At 43.2% G+C, this 19912-nt stretch overlaps 1 protein-coding gene and 1 long non-coding RNA gene across 5 annotated transcripts; one reads left to right on the top strand and one right to left on the bottom strand.

Annotated features, from left to right (window-relative positions):
• Positions 1-6978: 6978 nt before the first annotated feature.
• LOC133413092 (uncharacterized) lies at positions 6979-19017 on the top strand. 2 transcript variants are annotated; one of them, XR_009769831.1, is made up of 4 exons: positions 6979-7413; positions 11907-11966; positions 15067-15120; positions 15243-19017. It is a non-coding gene; the product is annotated as an uncharacterized LOC133413092 (long non-coding RNA). The 2 variants fall into 2 exon arrangements; XR_009769828.1 differs by having other exon boundaries at positions 11907-15120.
• LOC133413069 (ETS-related transcription factor Elf-3) lies at positions 14601-18333 on the bottom strand. 3 transcript variants are annotated; one of them, XM_061696982.1, is made up of 7 exons: positions 18197-18333; positions 17558-17594; positions 17447-17476; positions 16244-16451; positions 16057-16163; positions 15482-15638; positions 14601-15370 (listed from the first exon to the last, which is right to left on the bottom strand). In XM_061696982.1, exons 3-7 carry the CDS (start codon positions 17453-17455, stop codon positions 15063-15065), a joined length of 789 nt encoding a protein of 262 aa, XP_061552966.1. In that variant the 5' UTR covers positions 17456-17476; positions 17558-17594; positions 18197-18333; the 3' UTR covers positions 14601-15062. The 3 variants fall into 3 exon arrangements, with proteins under 3 accessions (XP_061552966.1, XP_061552957.1, XP_061552976.1); XM_061696973.1 differs by lacking the exon at positions 18197-18333 and having other exon boundaries at positions 17558-17848; XM_061696992.1 differs by lacking the exon at positions 18197-18333 and having other exon boundaries at positions 15114-15370; positions 16052-16163; positions 17558-17848.
• Positions 19018-19912: the final 895 nt, after the last annotated feature.

The raw sequence follows: 19912 nt of genomic DNA on the forward strand, positions 1-19912 counted from the left end.
CTTGGCTCCATAAAGGTTGGAAATCACTGCACTAATCAGTAAGGTCGAACCAACATAACATGACAGAAATAATGGGTGCTGACTTACTGTAATTAAATTACTTTATTTTTAATTAAATGACTTCACCCACACCGAAAATTTAGAGCATGATGCGACAGAACGGTGGCATGTTTACGTACAACCGTCAGTGCTAGCAGTAGCTTGCTAGGCTACATAACGTTTTGTTGCCTGCTTGCGAGCCGTACCATATTAAAAGTACGTGAACATACCTCAAACAAGCCTTGAAAGAACGTCCTCTCCTGTCCCGAGCACCGGTGACCACCAACACACGTTTCCCCCCATTTTGTCCTTATAATACAGTCGGCGCGATCCACTCTTGTCGTCGTCGCCACGGTAACGACTGTATCCGGTCGCATTTGAGTAGACAAGATAAAGCCCAATGAGCGCAAAAAAACGGGGTGCGGTGGTATCGGAATACAAGATTTTATTGCAGTAGTCTGATAATCGTGAAAGAGCACATTTGTCTTGTAGTCTGATCCGGGCATTACGTGTTGTCTGTCTCAGACGTGTTGTCTGTACCACACCGCAGATGTTTCTTTTTTTTCCAGTGACTGTTTTTGTCAATGTCTTTATGTCTCCAAAGTGTTCTCTGTCAATTGACTGTCTGTTGTCGTACTAGAGCGGCTCCAACTACCGGAGACAAATTCCTTTTTTGTTGTTTTTGACATACTTGGCAAAATAAAGATGATTCTGTTTCAGAAAGACCCCAACTACCTCAAATTGGTGAGTTTTCAGTGACTAGCCAGGGAAAAGTGCCACAGAAAACAAAAAGTAATTGCCTATAAATTATGCAAGGCGGCAGCTAAACACCAACTTTGTGTCAGTGAAGCTCCTCAACTCACTTAAAAAAAAGATATGCTAGGTTTCACTGTACAGCTCTTGTGTTGAATCTCAATGTTATGCAGGTGGGCCTAAAGTTAGAGTGACGTCTGTATATTAGTACTAGACAAAAGACCATGTTTGGACCTTGAGAGAGTGGGGATGGTGTAAAGAAGGTACAGTATATTGTGCACTATGCTACATACAGTAGCTCCCTGTGGCCAAAAGGTCAGATGTTAAGTGCAGTGGGGAGCCAGTATAGCTGCCACGGAGCTAAATAAAGCAATAAGCTCAGCAAACCAAGAGACCCACGCGCAAACTACTGTAAAAACAAGCTTCTTGCTTGAATGAGAACACCACCCGCCCGCTCATTGCATGGCGGATCCACGCTTTTGCTTTCCCCCTGCCTCTTCATTGCCATGTTTTTATTTACGAGCGCCCACGGGCTCTTTTGGAACTGCACAAAAAAGCAGTCAGCACACGAGTGGATTAACTCGGAAAACAACTTTTCTCAGCAGTTACATCTGCTAGCATGAAAAAAAAAAAAAAAAAATCCGAACGCACGCTGCGCTTTGAGATAGTTTAGAAAAGGCGGATAGGGGAGTCGAAACTAAAGCAGCAAAAAATCACAGCAATGTCAAAAAGGCTCGCGCAATACGACAGGAACTTTTATTAGGGCTTCAAATTAACCGGAGAAGAACAGGACGAGCGGCAGCTCGCGCCGACATGCTAGGCTGCTAGCTTGCGTGCTAATAATAGCGCAAAGTTACGAAAAGTTGCTGAGGAGGCGGAGAAGCACCACGACGCATCCAAACAAAGCCAAAAACTTCCTGGGAGCACAGCGAACGACGGGACGTCAACAAAGACAAAGAAAATTTGGTGGCCAAGAAGAAATACTCACCTTGTGACGGCTTTGCTGCTCTACCGCCGCTGGGCTGGCCCACGCTCGCCTCTTTAAAAAAAAAAAAAAAAAAAAAAAAAAAAAGAAAGAAGACAAATAATTTTTTTATTTTTTTTAGGGGGGGGGGGGAAACGCCCCACTCTCCGAGAACAAGATGCAAAAAAATGTATTTGACGACAAAGGCACAATTGCCAAGTCGGTGTTTGCTGTGAAACGACGGCGCCGTGCACCTACTTGCAAGTCAGAGGCGTGGCGTCCCCAACACGCACACGCAAAAGCAAAACGTTTTGCTGGCCCAGCAGCACAACTCCTCCCAGAACAGCAACCCTGTGCACATAACTCTCATTTTATCCCTGCCACCATAACATATACTCCGTGAAAACACACCGTTGCAGTTACACTACTGTATACACTGCTCCAAAGTTCGGGGGTCACTTAGAAATGGATCACATCACCACATTAACAACGTCTGCACTGTTTTTAATGTTAGCTTCATTGAAAAAAAAAAAAAAAAAAGTATACTTTTTTATTTGTGGTGTCTTGAGATACAAGTTGTTCCGACCACACTCATGATTTTTGAGCACTTGTATCGCAAATCATCTTTCAACATTGAAATCAATTTGAATGCCATTAATATGCCCCGTCCCCAAAAAACATTTTTGTAATGTGTTTTTAATGTAAAAATAGCACTCTATAATATTGTACTTTGTGAAAACACATAATAATGTAAAGAAGTAAAAAGTTTTTACCACATTCTTTGCTTCAATCCAATGGACATTGTGCTGCTCCTTCTGGTATGCGTGGCTCGGCCAGTGTAACGCAGACATACTGATATTAGAGACGGTCATGCCTCAGTAAAACACATTACTATTAGTCATTCTCCGCAGAAGATAAAGAATATATGCCTTTGAGTATTGTCCTTTTGCCCTGGATGAGTAAAAGTGCCCCTTGCCCGGAGGCCATTTTTTCCCCCTTCATTCATCAATACTTAAAAATAAAAGAATACTCCTTCGGTCATAAATCCACTTTATCCGGAACGTCATGTGACCAAACCCAGAAAACAACAGATTGATGACGTGATAGTTGGAGCCTGAACTTGCTATTTAAAAAAATAAAAATAAAATAAAAATAAAAAAAAAACCTTTATGGCTGGTGTCTTCAGGGAAAACTTAAATAGGACATATGTATTTAATTTATTTATACAAATATAATATGAGGTACTGTATGCAAACAGGAACAAAGCCTAAACATCGGATATTGATAAGTGACACCAAACTTTTCAATGGTTGTGTACTAGAACTTTGATCACATTTTTCAAATGCCCATCATGGTTTTTGTTAAAAAAAAAAAAAAGTTGTATACAAGCTGTTTACATAAGTCAAATATATAATGCTGGATAAGACAAGACACAGCAAATTGAAACAATAAATAATTGATCATTCATTTGTGACATCTTGAATGAATTAATAATGGAATGTATTTAACAGCCGGCACAGTGGCCGACTGGTTAGCACATCTGTCTTTCTATTTTCAAGCAAGGCCAGGCTTTTAACACTTCTTCAACCAAGAAGTGTTAAAAGTTTGGTTTGGAAGCCAAACATTATTGTTTGCGCATCAAGAATTTGCCAAATAAAATAACTGATTTGTATAACAGACAGTCTTAAAGCTCTTTGAGGAGATGTGACAACTGAAAGCCCATTCAATCCATTTTTAGAGTACATTTAAAAGCAACAGGCTTGACCAAAGTGCTGTACATTTCATTTACAAAACACATAGGATATCATGTAATAGTACAGAAGATAAAAACAATAAAAACGGTTTGGGTGAAAGCCATAAATAAATAAGGTTGACAACTCTTTATGCATGGTTGGGGAATGCCACGGAGAAGAAGTGGATTTTAACAAGTGATTTAAAAACGGTCAAAGTGGGGGAGAGTCTCATGTAGGGATCACAAAAAAAAAAAAAAAAAAAAGAATCACCAACATATAACTATGAAACAAATTAACATTGGAATGAAAATGAGCGAAATGTGACAATTACTCCTACACTAAAAGGATTCTGTAAAAATGTCTCCTCCAGTGCACAATTTCATTTTACTTGATCAAATACTTTGTGGTTGAACAAATGTTGAAGAAGTGGGAAGATCAAGTGAAAAGTAGTCAAATGAATGTTTAATGAGATTATTTCAAAACGAATACCGATTGCAACGTGAAGTGCTTAGCTGCATTTGCAATATTGATGCAGTTAACATAAACAGTATCGCATTGTTTTAGTGTCTGTACTTTGTTTTTAAATGCTTTTAATCATGTAAAGGACATTGAGGGACCTTGTGTATGAAATGCGCTATATAAATACATTTGCCCTCCCTAGTAGAAAAGTGATTGTTATGAAAACCATCACAGACCTGGGGAGGATTAAACAATTAGAGAACTTCTCCTTATACGTTGGACATTCCAAATAGATTTGTACTTTACTTAAAATAACAATAACGCATTCATTACTTTTGCTAGCTGCCGGTTTAGGTGGCAATAGAAGCCATCAGGCATCCAAATAAACAAATGTATTCCACACAATCACACAAATTACATTTGAAGGAAAAGAGTGACAAATGTCATGATTTCATGAATAATATGCAATACGGCATGTACAGTACAATACAGCACAGTATATAACCGAACAAGACAATAAAATAAATGAGCCTGCGTCAGCCTTGTTTCACGATTTACATCATACACCCATAACAGGGATTGGACTGTAAACACAGGTGCACACAGCTTCTCGGCAAACTGGCACAGGTTTGAAAAGGGGATTTAAAATGTTCAACTGTATTATTCTCGCTCGCAATCAACTCAAGGAAGCAGATTCAATGCTGAGCCGGAAACCCATTGCTCCTGCAGGAGTCGTTGTTAGAGGTTGGCCTGATTTCAACTCGCTGAAATGAGATCAATGCAAGTTGAAGATATTTTAAAAGTCACAATGGGCACACCGAAAAATAGTGAGGGTTGAAGACAAAAGCGATGGCAAGCGGTTGACAACCTCTTACAGAATTGTTCAACTTACATTTGACCACCAGAGGACAGTATTGCCCTACCATGGCAGGCATTGTCGAAAACAAAAGTCAACACCGACTGTTAGAAATAATCTACACCATGGTTTACATTTGTTTTACATGTCCTGGGAGAGGAGTAACACATACTGAACGTGCAATAAAACTGTTTCATTTGAATGTGATCGTGGCCAAAAGGACGTGATGAATATTTTTCGCTTCCCCTGTGAGGTCTAAAGGCATTAGTGGAGATCAGGTTGTGACAGTGGTTAAACTTTCCCGGTTTTACAAAAATCATTCAATTATTTGTTTCTGTGGTATCTGAAAAGAATAAATGAATCATTTACTATTGCGCACCAACATCACTAGAATTTCTCTCCTTGATTTTGCCACATATTATATTTGTGGAGCAAAGGACTTTTTATTACAAGTTCAAAATACTTTATTTACATTTGGGAATATAAAAAAACCGAATTGTTATTTTTCTAATGATGCCACATAGGCACACACATATATCAGTAGAGGTAGTAGATATATGGCGTAGCGACATTATTTTCTCTGTGTTATTGCATGTTTTCCATGTTATCTGGCAAATGCATGTGGAATTGAAAAGCATGTCCCTGTGTGAACTGCTTGCAAGCAGCGAAGGCCCCGTTTTCAGATATAGCTGGTACAGGTTTGAAAGGAAAACAAAATGCATGACTTTTTCTTTTTTTTTTTTTTTTTTTTTTTTACTTCCAACCTGACACACAATACTCAATTGTTGATCCATACAATAGGCTTGCTCAAACCTTCTGTTGTGTGTGTGTGTGTGTACTGTATGAAAAAGGACCGCTTCACTGGATTCTGAAAGCGACCATCAATACCAGTCCAGCTGTCACTATAGTCGCTCTCCCCGCCTTCTCTTTCTTGCAAAGGGACAGAAGAGTTAGAAGTTGGACGAGTGCCAAAAGAGGCCGGCTCACCATGCAGCTGAAACTTTTACGGAGCGAGCAGGAAGAGACGCGAGGCAGCCGTGGAGAAAGAAAAGGAGCATAAAAAAAAAAAAAAAGTCCCATGTGAGCTGCTTCGCTTCCCTTTCGACAGTTATCCCTTGTTCTCGCCGCACTGTACGCGCCTGCCTTCTTTGGCTGGGAGTAATTGTAGGACTGAAGGACAGGAGTCGTGGAGGGGAGGAGCTGGGTGGGTACTTTGGGTTCAGAGAGTTCAGCTGAGGAGAGAAATAAATTCATAAACAACAAAGGAGATGTGACGTCAGGTTGGAGGGGCTGTCCGAGCTGTTGGCTGAATGTGAACCTCCATGGAACAACTGGATTGTTAGTTCCACATGTTGTCTTTGAGTACAGTACAGCTGTGTGTGTGTGTGTGTGTGTGTGTGTCCTATGTCCAAGAAAAGACTCAAGTGGAGAGAACACGGACAGTCGTTTGCTCCGCTATCTCCTGGGTGAGTGTTTCAAGGACTGGGAGAACCCTGGGGGAAAACGTGCATGCGTGTCGTAGTACAGCACTGCCAACGAAGTGCTGTCTTCAGGTGCTTGTTAGAAGGAGGGGGGGGGGGGGGGGTGGGAAGAAGCTTTCCTGTTGTTTTGCATTTTTTGAAATGATGTCAGCTCCGTCGTGAGCCCAGATTGGTCTGCCCGTGTGCTTCGTGGATAGCGATTGGTTGGTGGGTTTATGCTTTCACCAATGATTGAGGTCACCCAAAGGCAGCTACTGCAATTCGGAATTTCTTTCAAATATTGACTGCTTTAATGAATGAATAACCTCGAAAACAAAGTCTGAGTGACTTGAGGGAATGTCGCTCACATCGCGTCCATCTGTTTATTGTTTCATCTCCAGCATCTAGCAAATACGGCGAGGGTGAACAATACGCCGCGAGCTCGTCTCTCTCGCGCGGCGTACGGAAACCCGACGAGGCGAGCGGTGTGTCTCGGGCGATCGAGACGCCGGCAGCTGCGTTTGCCACCGTTTTGTGTCACTGCGTCTGCTCACGGCGATTCATGCGACTTCTTACTGTAACACTCTCTTTCTTTCCACGCTCCCTCTCTCCATCTCCTCCTCTCGCCGTTGGCCTTCTCCCACGACAGCATGTCCCTCCCTTCCTCTTTCTGTGCCTGCGCAGCCGCCCTCCCTTCGCTCTCCTTCCCTCTTGGCAGCGGTGCCAAAGTGGGCAGGCAGACGGAGGCAAACACAAGCACGGGCCAGTGCAGAGCGCCGATCCAAAGGCTTGCGACTTGATAACGTGGATGTTTACAACTCGCATCGGTTGTGTCGCTGTCTCCGTTTGGGTTCCTTTTGTTGATTTTTTTTCGTGCCGTTACTCGGTGAGTTTGTTTTGGCACCCTCCTCGGTTTCTCGCGTGAGCTGCAGTCGCCGGTGCCGGTTTCAGATGTGTGTTTGTGGGGCTGTGTGTCACCCTGTGCACGAACAGACGCTCTCGCGTCAGTAGGAGGGGATTGTGGGAAAAAAAGGGGCGTAGCTCTCAGAGGGTGTGCTCCACTCCTCTCTTTTCCCTTCTTCCCGCCATCATGGCCCTCTTCTCCTCCAGTCCTCTGGCCCAGGCCGCCGCTCACGTATCGTGCTTCAGGTATTTTCCCCTTTTTATCCTGAAACACCTCTCGCTGCTTATTTCGCAGCGAGAGGTGTAATGTTGCTCTCATACTTCCTCTGTCCTTCGTCGCGATCTCGGTCTTGTAAACGTGTCGCTCGTCGTCTGCTGCCACGCCGCACGCCGCCATTTTGGCTCGGTGGGCAAAGCAGGAGAAACTTTTGTCGAGCTCAGAGGGTCGCCGGGACTCCCTGCCATCTCTCGGGTCCCTTCGCACGCTGTTGGCGCTCTTCTCTCGTGCTCGTCTTCCCTTCCCTCTCTGCTCTCAGACCGAGCGCTGAACAATCTTTTCGTGTTTTTCCATAACGAACAAACAGGTGCCGCGCTGCATAATGGCGGGCGCGAGTACAGGTCTTGTTCGTTAACTTTAAAGCGTTGACCAAATGTGGTAAGTGAGTCGAACTCTCAAAGGATCACAAACGCAGGACGACTGAAGCGCTCTTATCGTTGTGAGCGGTTGTGATAAGTAACACAATGTTTCTTATGCCCCTTACGCAATCTTTGCACTTTTGTCTTTGAGGAAAACATTTTTGGGTTTTTAAACATTTTTTTTTTTTTTTTTTTTTTTTTTAAGGAACGAGCACATTTCTGCTTTGTACAATCCAGCAGCGTGACATTCTTTCGAAAGTGGCAACTGTAATGTTTGTCTTATCATCTGTGGATGTGTGCTGATCATTTGGGTGAACACGGCTGACACAGAAGAAGAAAGAAAACGTGCAGATGAGCAAAAATGCCTTTGTGCTCTACATGCCGTAACTGCAAGGCTAAAAGTGACCATTTGGACAGCTTCACGCTACCTTTAAGAGAACAAAAATGATCACCAATCTGTATGCGTTTAAATAATCTGTATTTCTGCCCCTTTTGTTAATACTGTCTCTCAGTAGCATTTGGTTCTAAGATGGCGCTGCAATGCCACGTGTCGGAAGGAGGGCAAATATGGGCGGGCGCCATGCTTCCTCGGCCTATTAGTCCAGATTGTTCATTCGGTCGCTCACTTGTTTGGGCATTAAGATGCAAACGAATACCTTGATCAGGCAGTCAATTTCGGAGCCTCGTCACGCGAGCGTGATGAGAGAAAGACGGCGAAGAAAAGGAGAGACGACACGGGTGCATGAGAGATGGGAGTGGCAGAGCTCCCTGCCTGCATTCTCGCGTGTCCTCAGATGAACTTTGTGTGTTTACTCATTATGTTTCTCCTCGAGGCAGTCAGGCTGACTTCCTGCTTGTAGCTGATTGGCTGATGTCTTGGCTGACCTGTTGCTGTTGGCAGCAAGGCGACAGGAAGTTTCTGGTCTGAAACAGGAAGCTGCAGCTGTTTGAGCCGAATCATGCCATACCTTTGTGTCTGTACGCGTCGAGTGGCTTCCGTGTAACGACGGGGTTGCGTTTGGTTCGGAACATTAAGCCTTGGTTACTCACAATAAGCAAATATACTTTTTCATGTTTTTCCCTCCGAATGTTCTGGATTTTGATTACGGTATCGCCAAAGGAAGTAGCCAATGCGCATATGCAACCAACGTCATGTTGACTTCTTCCGACAGCAAACGAGTGAGATTCAATCAACAGCACCTCTCCTGGTTGAAGCCAAGTAGTGCGCTCCAGTCGGCCTCCATTTCTTCAATATGGAATTCTTAATCAATGAATGGATGAAACCCAACCCAAATGGTGAGCGCACGTTTGATTGGGATATCAGCGAAGGCCTCTCTCTACAAGCCAAGCAGAGGAGAAAGAAATATTCTTAGACAAAACCAAATGACATTGCAAATGAATCTGTCAAGCTTTAGGGGTTGAACGACTGCCGATTTTTTTTGTCGCCGACTACATGTGAGGAGTCGCGTTAATAAAACGATGTCACTGATATTTTGTGATGAGTCGTTTCGTGTCAATAAAATGATGAGGTCACTGATATTTTGCGATCAGTCGTGTTGCGTCAAGAAAATGATGACGTGGCTGATATTTTTTCAGCACAGTACCGCTGTCCCCAACCTTTTTTTTTGCGCCATGGACTGGTTTCACGAAAAGACGTGATCGCGTGTTGTGATAGGAACAAATAATAATGAAAAAATCAGACTGCAACGTTTATGCTTGGCCAGCTTTCAAGAATACAGGCTTATCTACGTTTGATTCTGATTCTGATTCTGAAAAGAATGGCGGGACAGTTTCATAGTGACACAATGGAGCATTTACTACCACATTATCTGAGTCTCTCACGTTTGCCCTCCTTTTATTCCCGTCGGGCTGCAAAGCGTCAGAGGTATTTTCATGTAATCAACACGTCGTAAAGCAGGATCCACCAAACTGACGGTTCAGGCCAAACAACTGCATCACCGTGGTTGAGAACATGCATTTGTGTGCGCATGCTTTTCTTTTGTCTTTGAGACTGGCTAATGAGGAGCTAAAGAACATTAGGTGCAGGCAACACACCAAGCGGGCATTAAGGGAGCCCCGCGCCAGTTGCAGAGCAAATGCGACGGATTGGGAACAAGTACACCAAGTAAAGTGACTCTGGACTCTCACCATGACAAGACAACTTAGGTGCATGCTTTTTCGATCATCTTAACTGTGGGAATTCTTCATTCATCCAATTATGTGGCATACTGCTCTGCCAACTCCCCCCCTCCTCGCCGCCGCCGCCGCCTTCCTCCCTCATTGAAATTCTGCCAGGCACACAGACACTGCCCATTCTTGGCATCAAGCTCGGAGGGAAACTGCGAGACCAAAAGAGTGACAGAGACACATTCTTCTGCAGTCGTCTGGTGACAACTTGGTATTTGTGCCAAGCATTCTCCACGACAGGAAAGACTGACGGATATTTCCTTGACTTTACAGTTTTTGATCAGCCACTGGCTATTGTTTTGGGTGTCTGCTGATTTACAAAATGATTTGTGTTTTACAGAAATGTGACGCGCCCAGAGTGTTCTCGCAACTGAGCAAAACCAAAGCCTAATTTGTTAAATGTTAGCTTCATTGATCAACTTTATTTTCATTGTTTTATTCACTGTTGGAGTTGAGATGGTGATGGTGGCGTGTACAAACAAGTGGTTAAATGGTACAAAATATTAAAACAAACAAACATTGTATTATTGTTGTAAGTTATTTGGTCAAGAGAGTCATTTTCGTAATCCTACCGAACATTATGAGCTAACTTCCCTCATGTTTTCAGAGACATTATGACCAGCATTTTGTCTTTCTTCTACCTTACTGACCAGTACGCATTTGTAATAGCTTAACATCTACTTAATATAATGAATATGAAGTTCAACGGAAAATCTTTTTTTTTTTTTTTTAATTGTGAGAGGGAGAATGGCAAAGGAATAAAGGAAAAATAAACTTCTAGAGATGTTGAATCAGATGTTTCTGGACTGTGATACAATTCACCCAGAATTGGAGTTTTCAGCCATTTGACCCACGTTTCCCCCGAAACTAGCCCGCGTCATATCAATATTAGGCTGTCCATCTTTCGTTGGCTGTCAGGAGCTGTTTTCTTCCTGGCCAAACACAGCGTGTACATGTGCCATTGGCAGTGTTGCAGGGATGGGCATGATGCCAATGCATCCCTCCTCCCCACCTCTGCCCGTCTGGTCCTCAAATCAGACGGAAAGAGCGTGTGGACGTTAATGATGGGCTGCTCGGGACCTGTGTCAGGCTGTAGGCTAATTTACGTTTCTTTGACTATTTGAAATACTCAATGACCCCCCCCCCCCCCCCCCCCCCTCACCACCACGTTACCTCACCGACCTTGATCTGCGATTGTGTCGTCTGAATGATTTGGCTCAGTATCGCCGCTTGGCACAAGTTAGAGTCTCCATCACTCGAGACGGAACAGCATCAGGGAACGGCAGAATGGAAAAAGAAATGTTTTATTGCAGAGCTAAAATGGCCGGTGCGCAAGTCGCCATTTTGTGTTTCCTTGTTTTGTTTCGGAGAGCAGAATCCCAGCCATGTATCCGATCCGAGGCAGCTGGTGGCAGCCATGTTTGCGCGCCAGTGTGCGTGTGTGTGTGTGTGTGTGTGTACTTTATCTGAGAAGCAGCGCAGGGATAGCCCGCTGGAACCAGCTCAGTTTTTGGCAAAATCGGAAATGAGCTGCTAGCAAGGAGGCGAGCCGTTTTTTTGTTTGTTTTTCCTCCCCCTATTTCCCTTTCGATCGCATGAAAGAGTCTCAGGAAGCCAGTGAGTGTGTCATTTGTTTGTCTTTCCCACATTTTGTCTGCCGGTGTGCTTATGTCTTTGATATATTTTAACTAATAATTCAATCAGGGACAAGCTAAAATCTCTCCTTCAGAATTTCCAAGCACAGATCAGGCATAATGCTTGGCTAAATAATGCTTTGAGTATTAATACGATTCCTAATTATAAATATGGTCATTTAGAAGGCATGTATGATGATGGAATGTATTGTTCTGTGCTGAATGCATTTGAGTGCAAACTCAAAGGTAACCCTACTGTCTGTTTTTCTTGTACCATCACAGGAGCGTGACCTTGATGGCTCCACCGAGCGAGGCAACATGAATGCTGCCCTTGGGCCTGAGGTAGTAGATTGAATAGTTGTGAGGGTTGTGTAGCCTCTTTTCCAGATAACTATACAATCTACTGTCTTTCCCAAGGAGACAGCTTACTCAGCCAGTCATCGCCCAGGCGACAATTGCGCTTTGCACATGCGGGCAAGCACGCAGAGATTGCTGCGAGCGTTTCTGCGTTCGCTTTCCAAGAGGTGTATTAGGTTACTTGACAGGTGGATGCGCATTTGAATCGGGCTTTGTCAGGGTGAGGTAGTAGGTTGTATAGTTTGGTGGGTGGGTCTGCACCCTGCTCAGGTGATAACTATACAGTCTATTGCCTTCCTTGAGAAGCTCACCGACAACCAACCGATTACAGCACTGGTTGCCTGCAACCTTTTATGGAGCCGCGTCACATATTTAACAAAAAATACATAAAAAATCTCATCGAACACCGCCAAACAAAACTCTCACAGGATGTATGTTTTACGATGATTTCATCTTAATTTACTGAACACAAAGTTATTATTCTGTTGTACGCATGGCAACAAGTGGATACATAGGTTCATTGTGCCTACTGCCATCCATTTTATGGTTATGCCTGTCACTGTACGCCGGTGGCATAGGTAGATAAACAAAATTAACTCGAGAACTGGTGCATAAATAATAATTTCCGGACCAATTAAGTGAAATTGGATCATTTGCCATGGCATACCTGATGATCTCTCACGGCGCAATGGTTTCGAAATCACAGTACAGTATTGAACGACACATCGATCACAGTGTTCACGTCATTGCATGTGTCATGTGACTAACTTGCAGTTTGTAAATGATAATAAAGTTTTTCAAGTGAGTCGACCTATCTTTCCTCTGCGTGAGTGTGTATACCAAAGACATAGAGTGTAACACAGACGCCTCGTTAAATTGGTCGGCCCTTTACCGCTATACGTCCGGCAAGTAAACGGACCGAACTTCAATTAGTGCCAACTTACAAAGTGAGCAAAGTTAATGGCTCTCATTCACAGACACAAATTTTTTAGAAACAGGCACCACAAACAATACATGTACCTTTTCATATGATTATTGTTTACATGTATTTACTCATAGATGTAGGGACCAAACCAACATATGCAGTTTTTTTAATCATTTAAAAAATATATATTATTGTTGTTTACAGCCAACAATGCATGTAACACTGTTATTGTGATGATAAATATTGTAATATTAATACTTAACATTCAATCTGTGTCTATATTTGCCAGAACCTGAAATATAAATGTTACCTGCGCTGTCTCCTGTTATGGGCTTTCTACTTAAATAGCACTAACGTTTATATTGAACAGATTATAACTAAACGTTTTGCAATTCAGTGATTTATATTGATTTGACTATTACTACTAATGGCAATCACTGGAGACAGACTAGCAAAAATCCACACTGACTGACTCAGCCCTTCATCGTTGGGAAAGCTACATACCATGACAAAAGTCAGCTAAACCACCAACGACAATCGGACGAGTTAAAATAGCGAACTAAGAAAGACTGTCATCCGGGGAATTCACAGCTAATTCAATTTGCAAAGTTATGTTTGCGATGACAAACAGTAAAATAGAACGCAAAGTCGTGGCTCACTCTTACCTGGGAAAGGTAACCCCATGAGGGCTAGCTTTGAACGGAAAACAGCAAATGGAGGCGGCCTCCTCCTCATCGATCGCGCCACCTTTCCACATCCAACATGGCGACGATGTTGACGTAGCAGTTAGCGCTCATGGTGCTGTTTGGGTATTCTGCATGTATATGGCGGCGGCTTTCCAATAGGCTCGGCAGTCTTGGACGCCCTCTGGTGGGGAAGATTCCGATGTTCACACTCTCTATTTAATTCGTTTACAGCCTTGTATGCGTTTGTGTCCCAACGAAAACAACAACAACAGCGCGTCTGCCTCCCCTTCTTGCAATTTGGCAGTATAAATTGGCACTTTGGCATTTGTTTCCTCCCACAGGACGACAGGTTGACCAGAATTAACCGCAGCACCCAAAGACAAATTTAAAGGGCCACGGAGATTTATATATTTTCAACCCCAAACTGAGTCAAAGGTCCACTTATTGAGGTCGCTGAGGCGATGTGCTATCTGTAATATTCAAAACAAAATCTCCTTTTCATTCAAAACAACAACAAGAAAAATGAACTGAAATAAATGGAATAGGCTCCAGCATGCCTACAACCCTAGTGAGGATAAGCAGTATGGAAAATGGATGGATGATTAAATATAAAACTGAGAAGGGGGATTTGCTTAATTTTAGCTGTCACTTCCGCCCCCAAAAGAAGCCACGCCCCCTCCGAATTGGCACTCTGTTGCTTTCTATTGTTGTGTCATAGAGATGTGACCAAGAATTCTGCTTGCGGCTCGCTATGACCATTTCAGTGCATTGATTTTTGCTGTTTGTGCCTGAGAATTGTATATAAAGCTCTCTTCAGAATATGAATGAAAATGTGTGACTGTGTATATGCATAATAAACATATGGAATTCACAAAGAGGTCCGTAGATATTGGATAGCAATTTTGTCCCCCCCCCCACATTGAATAACTTCATTTATTGTTCTTAAATAGTGATAATTTATCTTTTTATGAACAAATAAAGGGAATATTTAACATCAATAACGTCCGTTAAATTAAATTCTTTATGAAAATGCATAATCAACAAAACTATGGCATAATTATCGTGCATGTAGAACAGTACTGAGATTGATTAGATTGTGCAGATGTTCCGGATCGCACGGCCAGCGAGTGTAAGTTGCTGCTGCATAATGACAACGGGGATCCACAAAACTCAAGCACGGACAAGCTATTGCCAAAATACATGAATATTCTGGTTGAAATTTGGAAAAAGCTCAATCTCAGCGCATCGGATCGGCAAAAAGATAAACGGAACAAATAAACGCTCTTGTGACAAACGTCCGTGTTACAGCACCAGAAAGACAGGAAACCCAATATTTATCAGGAGATTCCACTTATAAAGCAGATATTGGAAGACAATCTATCAGATTTACATTAGGTTTCATTGTGCCAGACTTGTCTCTGCCTGCCAAATACTCAGTATTCATATCTCGCTTCTTGTGTCATTTTCATCCTAGACGCCGTTGCTGTCTCCCCGGAGGCTTCTCAGTGTCTTCTCATCAAACCGATAGGTGAGTTTCCGCTTCACCTTTTGGATCTCGCCCGTGCGGGCGTAATTCCTCAGTGCCCGCGCCATTTTCTGGTAGGTCATTGTCTTGCGGTTCCCTTTTCGGCGGCCCCAAATCTCTGCCAGGTGCTCTTTGTTTTGGGAGGAGAACTGAAATGTGCCCGAGGAGGACTGGACCCACCAGATGCAGCTTCGCATAGACGGCGTTTGCAGCATCTCAAACAGGAACTGGAACAAGCGCTCCTTCCTCTTTCCTGTCAAAGAGGAAGCGGGTGTGAATAAAATCACGACGGGGACAATGAGGATGACTAAATCAAAGCTTCACAGACAAAATGGAGGGGGTTGCACCAGTGAAGTGCTTGTACCTGAGATTGGAGCAAGAAGTGAAGCGTCTTTGTCGGGTCTGCCTCGGCTCGCCGAGGTCGGAGAAGGAGCCTCGCGGTATTCCTGGCACCGGGAACTACTGGACTGAGAGTCTGAGTCGATACATACGTTCGCCTTGTCCGAAGACGCAACGTAATCCTAAGAGCACATTTGTGCAATCACAAGTCAGTGGTGTTTTGTTGTTTGCCGCTGTTGTTGTTTGTTCAGTAGCATATCATTGGCAGCAATGATGCATTACCAGAGGCTTCAATGAAGTGAAATTACGTTACCTTTAACGGGGGATGCCCGTCAAGTCCATTTCATTTATGTGGCACTAATTCACAACAGAAGTTCTCTCAAGGCGCTTTATACATTGAGCAGCTCAAGAACCATCGGTGCTATATTTATCGAAATACCACGGACTTCCGATCAGATCAGGCTGTTATGAGCGCGACCCGACTCGACTTCCTGATCGCACTTAACCTCCGTTCAGCTCTTAAGATCGAAGGCCGTTCCGTGAAATGTTGCAGGCGGCCGACGTTTACTACGCGGTGGCTTTGTGAGACTTTCACCTTACCCACTGGTCGTGATGCGGCCAGGACGGAGGTGCAGCTTCCGCCTCGTGCTCCTTATTAGGAGCACCGCAGTGCCACTCGTAGGCGTGTTGGCCTGACCAGCTGTTCTCTAGGAGGGGCAAGAAGACGAAGCTCCGCTGACATACTGCGCTGGACGTTTCACGTTCATGTGGCTCGGGGCGTGCTGACCTATGATCCTGGTGCTGTGGTGGGAGTGCACGTACTGCACCGCGTTGGTCAGAGGCAAGGTGTGCGTGTGCGCGGGCTGGACCTCCAGCGAATGCTCCTGCAGATACTCCTCGATGACCTCCAGGTCCACCTCCGGGCAGGACGAGGGCGCCGCTCCGCCCCACGACCCCCGACCTGCACCGAGCCTGAGCTCGGTCACGTAAGCCATCTGCCAGGCACAAAAAGTGGCCCGGTGAAACTAAAACTGACAGTGAGCTTTATAGTGGCACTTCCTTGCATATGGCTGAAATCATTGAAGAAAATAGTACAGAGCGTGGAAGCCATATCAGTCATTATGCATTGCGCTTTGTTAATATGACACGAGCGACGAGTTTAATCATTCATCTGGACAGAGACTGTGGAGCAACTTTAAGGGCTACATATCATGTCCCACGCTATACTTGCACTACGCCATCCACAGCGGGAAGTAACAAACACTTTGTTACAGTACTGAAGTACATTTTTCAGCTATCTATAATTTACTTGTGTATTTCTCTCTCTCTCTCTTCCCCCTCCCTCCCCCACCCCCACCCCCACCCCTAACCTCTACTCCCTACATTGGATTTTTTGTTATTCCTTTGTAATGCAATTGAGATCGGTTTCTCTTTCGCTGCTCAGCCAAAGCAGCGCGCTTGACTTTTTTGCCTCCTTACATTCTCAAAATATGCTTGTCACCTCGTTCTCACCTCGCAGATGACAACGTGACCAGGGAGAATGAATAGCGACGATGCGACAAAACCTTTATATTTCAGTGTCATTTTTTTTTTTTAACGATGTAAAGGAGTTGAATCAGTACTTCTACTTCGACCAGAGTATTTTTCCCCCCTGTACTGCCCACATGTAGTAGTGAGCGTGCATCTCATCAACCTGCTCCAAGGTTTTGTTTGCTTCGTTGGCAGCCAGAAACACTGCAACCATGTGTATTTTAATTTGACTATCAAATCTATGCAAGTTTTTTTTTTTGCTCCACCAACCAGGAAACATTCAGGTAACTGTGTTTGTAACTGATGCTCTTTAAAATATGTACAGTATATGATATCGAGTTACTGTACAGTCCACGATATGAACGTTGCCGAGAACTTTTTTTTTTTGGTCTACTCGTAAGGTGACTTGCAAACAACATGCATTTAAAAAAAATAAAAAATAAATAAATAAATAACTTACTGCCTCCATTCCAGCCAACACAATTTTAGTCTGGAAAGAGAAACCGGGAGGGAAAGTTGCCACATTAAAATTGTAACGGATCGACGGCGATATCAGCGCAAAGTGCCATACCTGATCACACTCGAGATGTGTCCTCCTCTGATGTGTTCTCCTCAGTTATCAAAAAAATAAAATAAAAGTCAAGCCGTCACCTGAAGGATGCCCCACCTGAGCATGACCTCTCTTATAGCCTTGCTAGACACATCCTCCTCCTGTTCATCCCCTCTGGCCAATCCCATTTGGTCAAAAAGTATACACGTGGGAGGGTTTTGACTAATTAAGTCATTAGGATGTTAGTGCCCACTAACTTCACACTGAGGTAAAATGAATGCTAGATTGTTTGTTTGTTTGCAATATTTTGCATTAAAAAAAAAAACGGATGAGCCACACTATTAGACAGCCCTACGCACTGTAATGACATCTAGTGGCTCTCTAAGTCGCGATCCAAAATACAGTATTAGAAATGCCTGAACAAATACTATCTTAATGAAATGAACACCTCTGTGCCAAAAAAAAAAAAAAAAAAAAAAAAAAAAATGGTGTGTACTGTTATGTCAGTAAAGTCATAATACAGTATACGTGACTATTATATTTATTCAACTAAAAATGAATGGCGGGTATTGTTATGTTCCTAAAGTTTTTGATACAGTATTCAGCTCTCGTAAAACACGTGGACCTAATAATAAGAAAAATAGGTAAGCTTTTTCCCACCTCTCGTGGGTGTAGATTCGATTCGATTCGATTAAATAGATCGGGCCTTCCTGTGTAGAGTTCGCGTGTTGTCCCGTTGCTGGCGAAGGTTTCCTCTGGGTATTCCGGCTTCCTCCAAATCACGCCAGTGAGCATCACTGACGACTTCGAATTGCGCATAGGCGAATGCGCCGCTTGTACGTCTGCCGGCGATTGACAGGTGACCGGTTGAGGGCGTACCTCGCTTCTCGCCCAAAAATCGGCTGTGATAGGCTCCAGCTCGCTCGTCACCCTGAACAAACTAGAAAATGGAAGGATGGATTTTACAGACCGGTTGACTTTTGGGTGTGCTATCAAGGGATTTCCCCGATCTGCTTCACATTTGAAGTCGTCGCCATATCCCAACATTGACCAGAGGGATCGAGCTTGAGGCCAATAATTCACAATGTTTTGTTTTTGTTTTGTTTTTTAAACCAATCCACAGTTAGCCCAGTTCAAATCAAAACTGCTGGACTACAAGTTCATAGTCATAGCAGTTCTACTGTCACGCAGAGCTGGCCCAAGGGAACGACAGTACTGTTGGCATCTCATCTGCTACATTTGTACATAAGTTTAAGACTTATTTACTCAACTTTATATTTGTTTTTAAAACCATTTTTGTCACCTTGTTTAAAGTCCCTCTGCTCAATTATGTCATTCAGTATTTGCTTGCCATTTTATTGTTTATTTAATACTCTTAGTCTCCTTTCCTCTTGATACTCGTTTTTGGAGCTTTAAGGTATTTTCAAATGTCATTTTTTTTATTTTTTATTTCATATATATTTTTGCACATCACTGGTGTACGGATGCGTATTGCATTCACTTGTATTTAAAAAAAAAAACTGTTTTTCTGAGTAATTTTTTTGATGGCATGGTCTTTTTGAATAATTGTTTTCAATTTTTTTTTTTTTTTTTTTTTTTTTTTTCAAACTTGCAGTTCGCAGGTTCTCGCGTGAGTTCGATGTGTCCCTGATAACTCGGGGGGGAAAAAACTGAAAAAAATAGTCACAAAAACAGGTGGAAAAAAATAGTCAGTAAGACATATCTCCTGATAATTTTCTTATTTCATGACACCTGTGATACGTTCAAGGCCTCCAGTACCAGATGTAGCGAAGCAGCCCCACAGCATTATGGATCCTCCACCATGCTTGACTTATGGCAGGGTGTTCTTTTCCTTAAAGGCTTCATTCCGCTGTCTGTAAACACTGTGTTTGTGTGCATTGCTAATAAGCTCAATTTTGGTTTCATCTGTCCATAAATATAGTTTATCATTTGCTCTTCTGTATAGAAAACATTTTGTTTCACTTGATTCATATTTTTCAGGAGATATTCCGCATTCCTGGGTGCCAATAATGGTGAGCACGACTGCAGATGGCATTCACTAATCCACTGAGTGCTTTATCCAACTTGCAATTAGTGTGACGAACTGTAAGTCCAAAGACCACCAGAGTACAGAATACGGTTCTGAATATAATACAGTATCTCCCGTTATCAGTCTGTGGAGTGATGCCTGTGTAGTGTATAATTGAGCAGTTACAGTACTGCGCGCAGACGGTCGTGTCCATGGTGTGATAATATATGAAGCGCATTGGGAGAGGCAGCTGCTATTTACACAGCGCTTTTTTATACCCAGGCTATGGCCTCAGCAAGATAAAAAAAAAAAAATAATAATAATAATTAACGTGCAGTGACATGACT

The sequence above is a fragment of the Phycodurus eques genome, chromosome 1 (genome assembly GCF_024500275.1).
Source record: "Phycodurus eques isolate BA_2022a chromosome 1, UOR_Pequ_1.1, whole genome shotgun sequence".
NCBI lineage: Eukaryota > Metazoa > Chordata > Actinopteri > Syngnathiformes > Syngnathidae > Phycodurus > Phycodurus eques.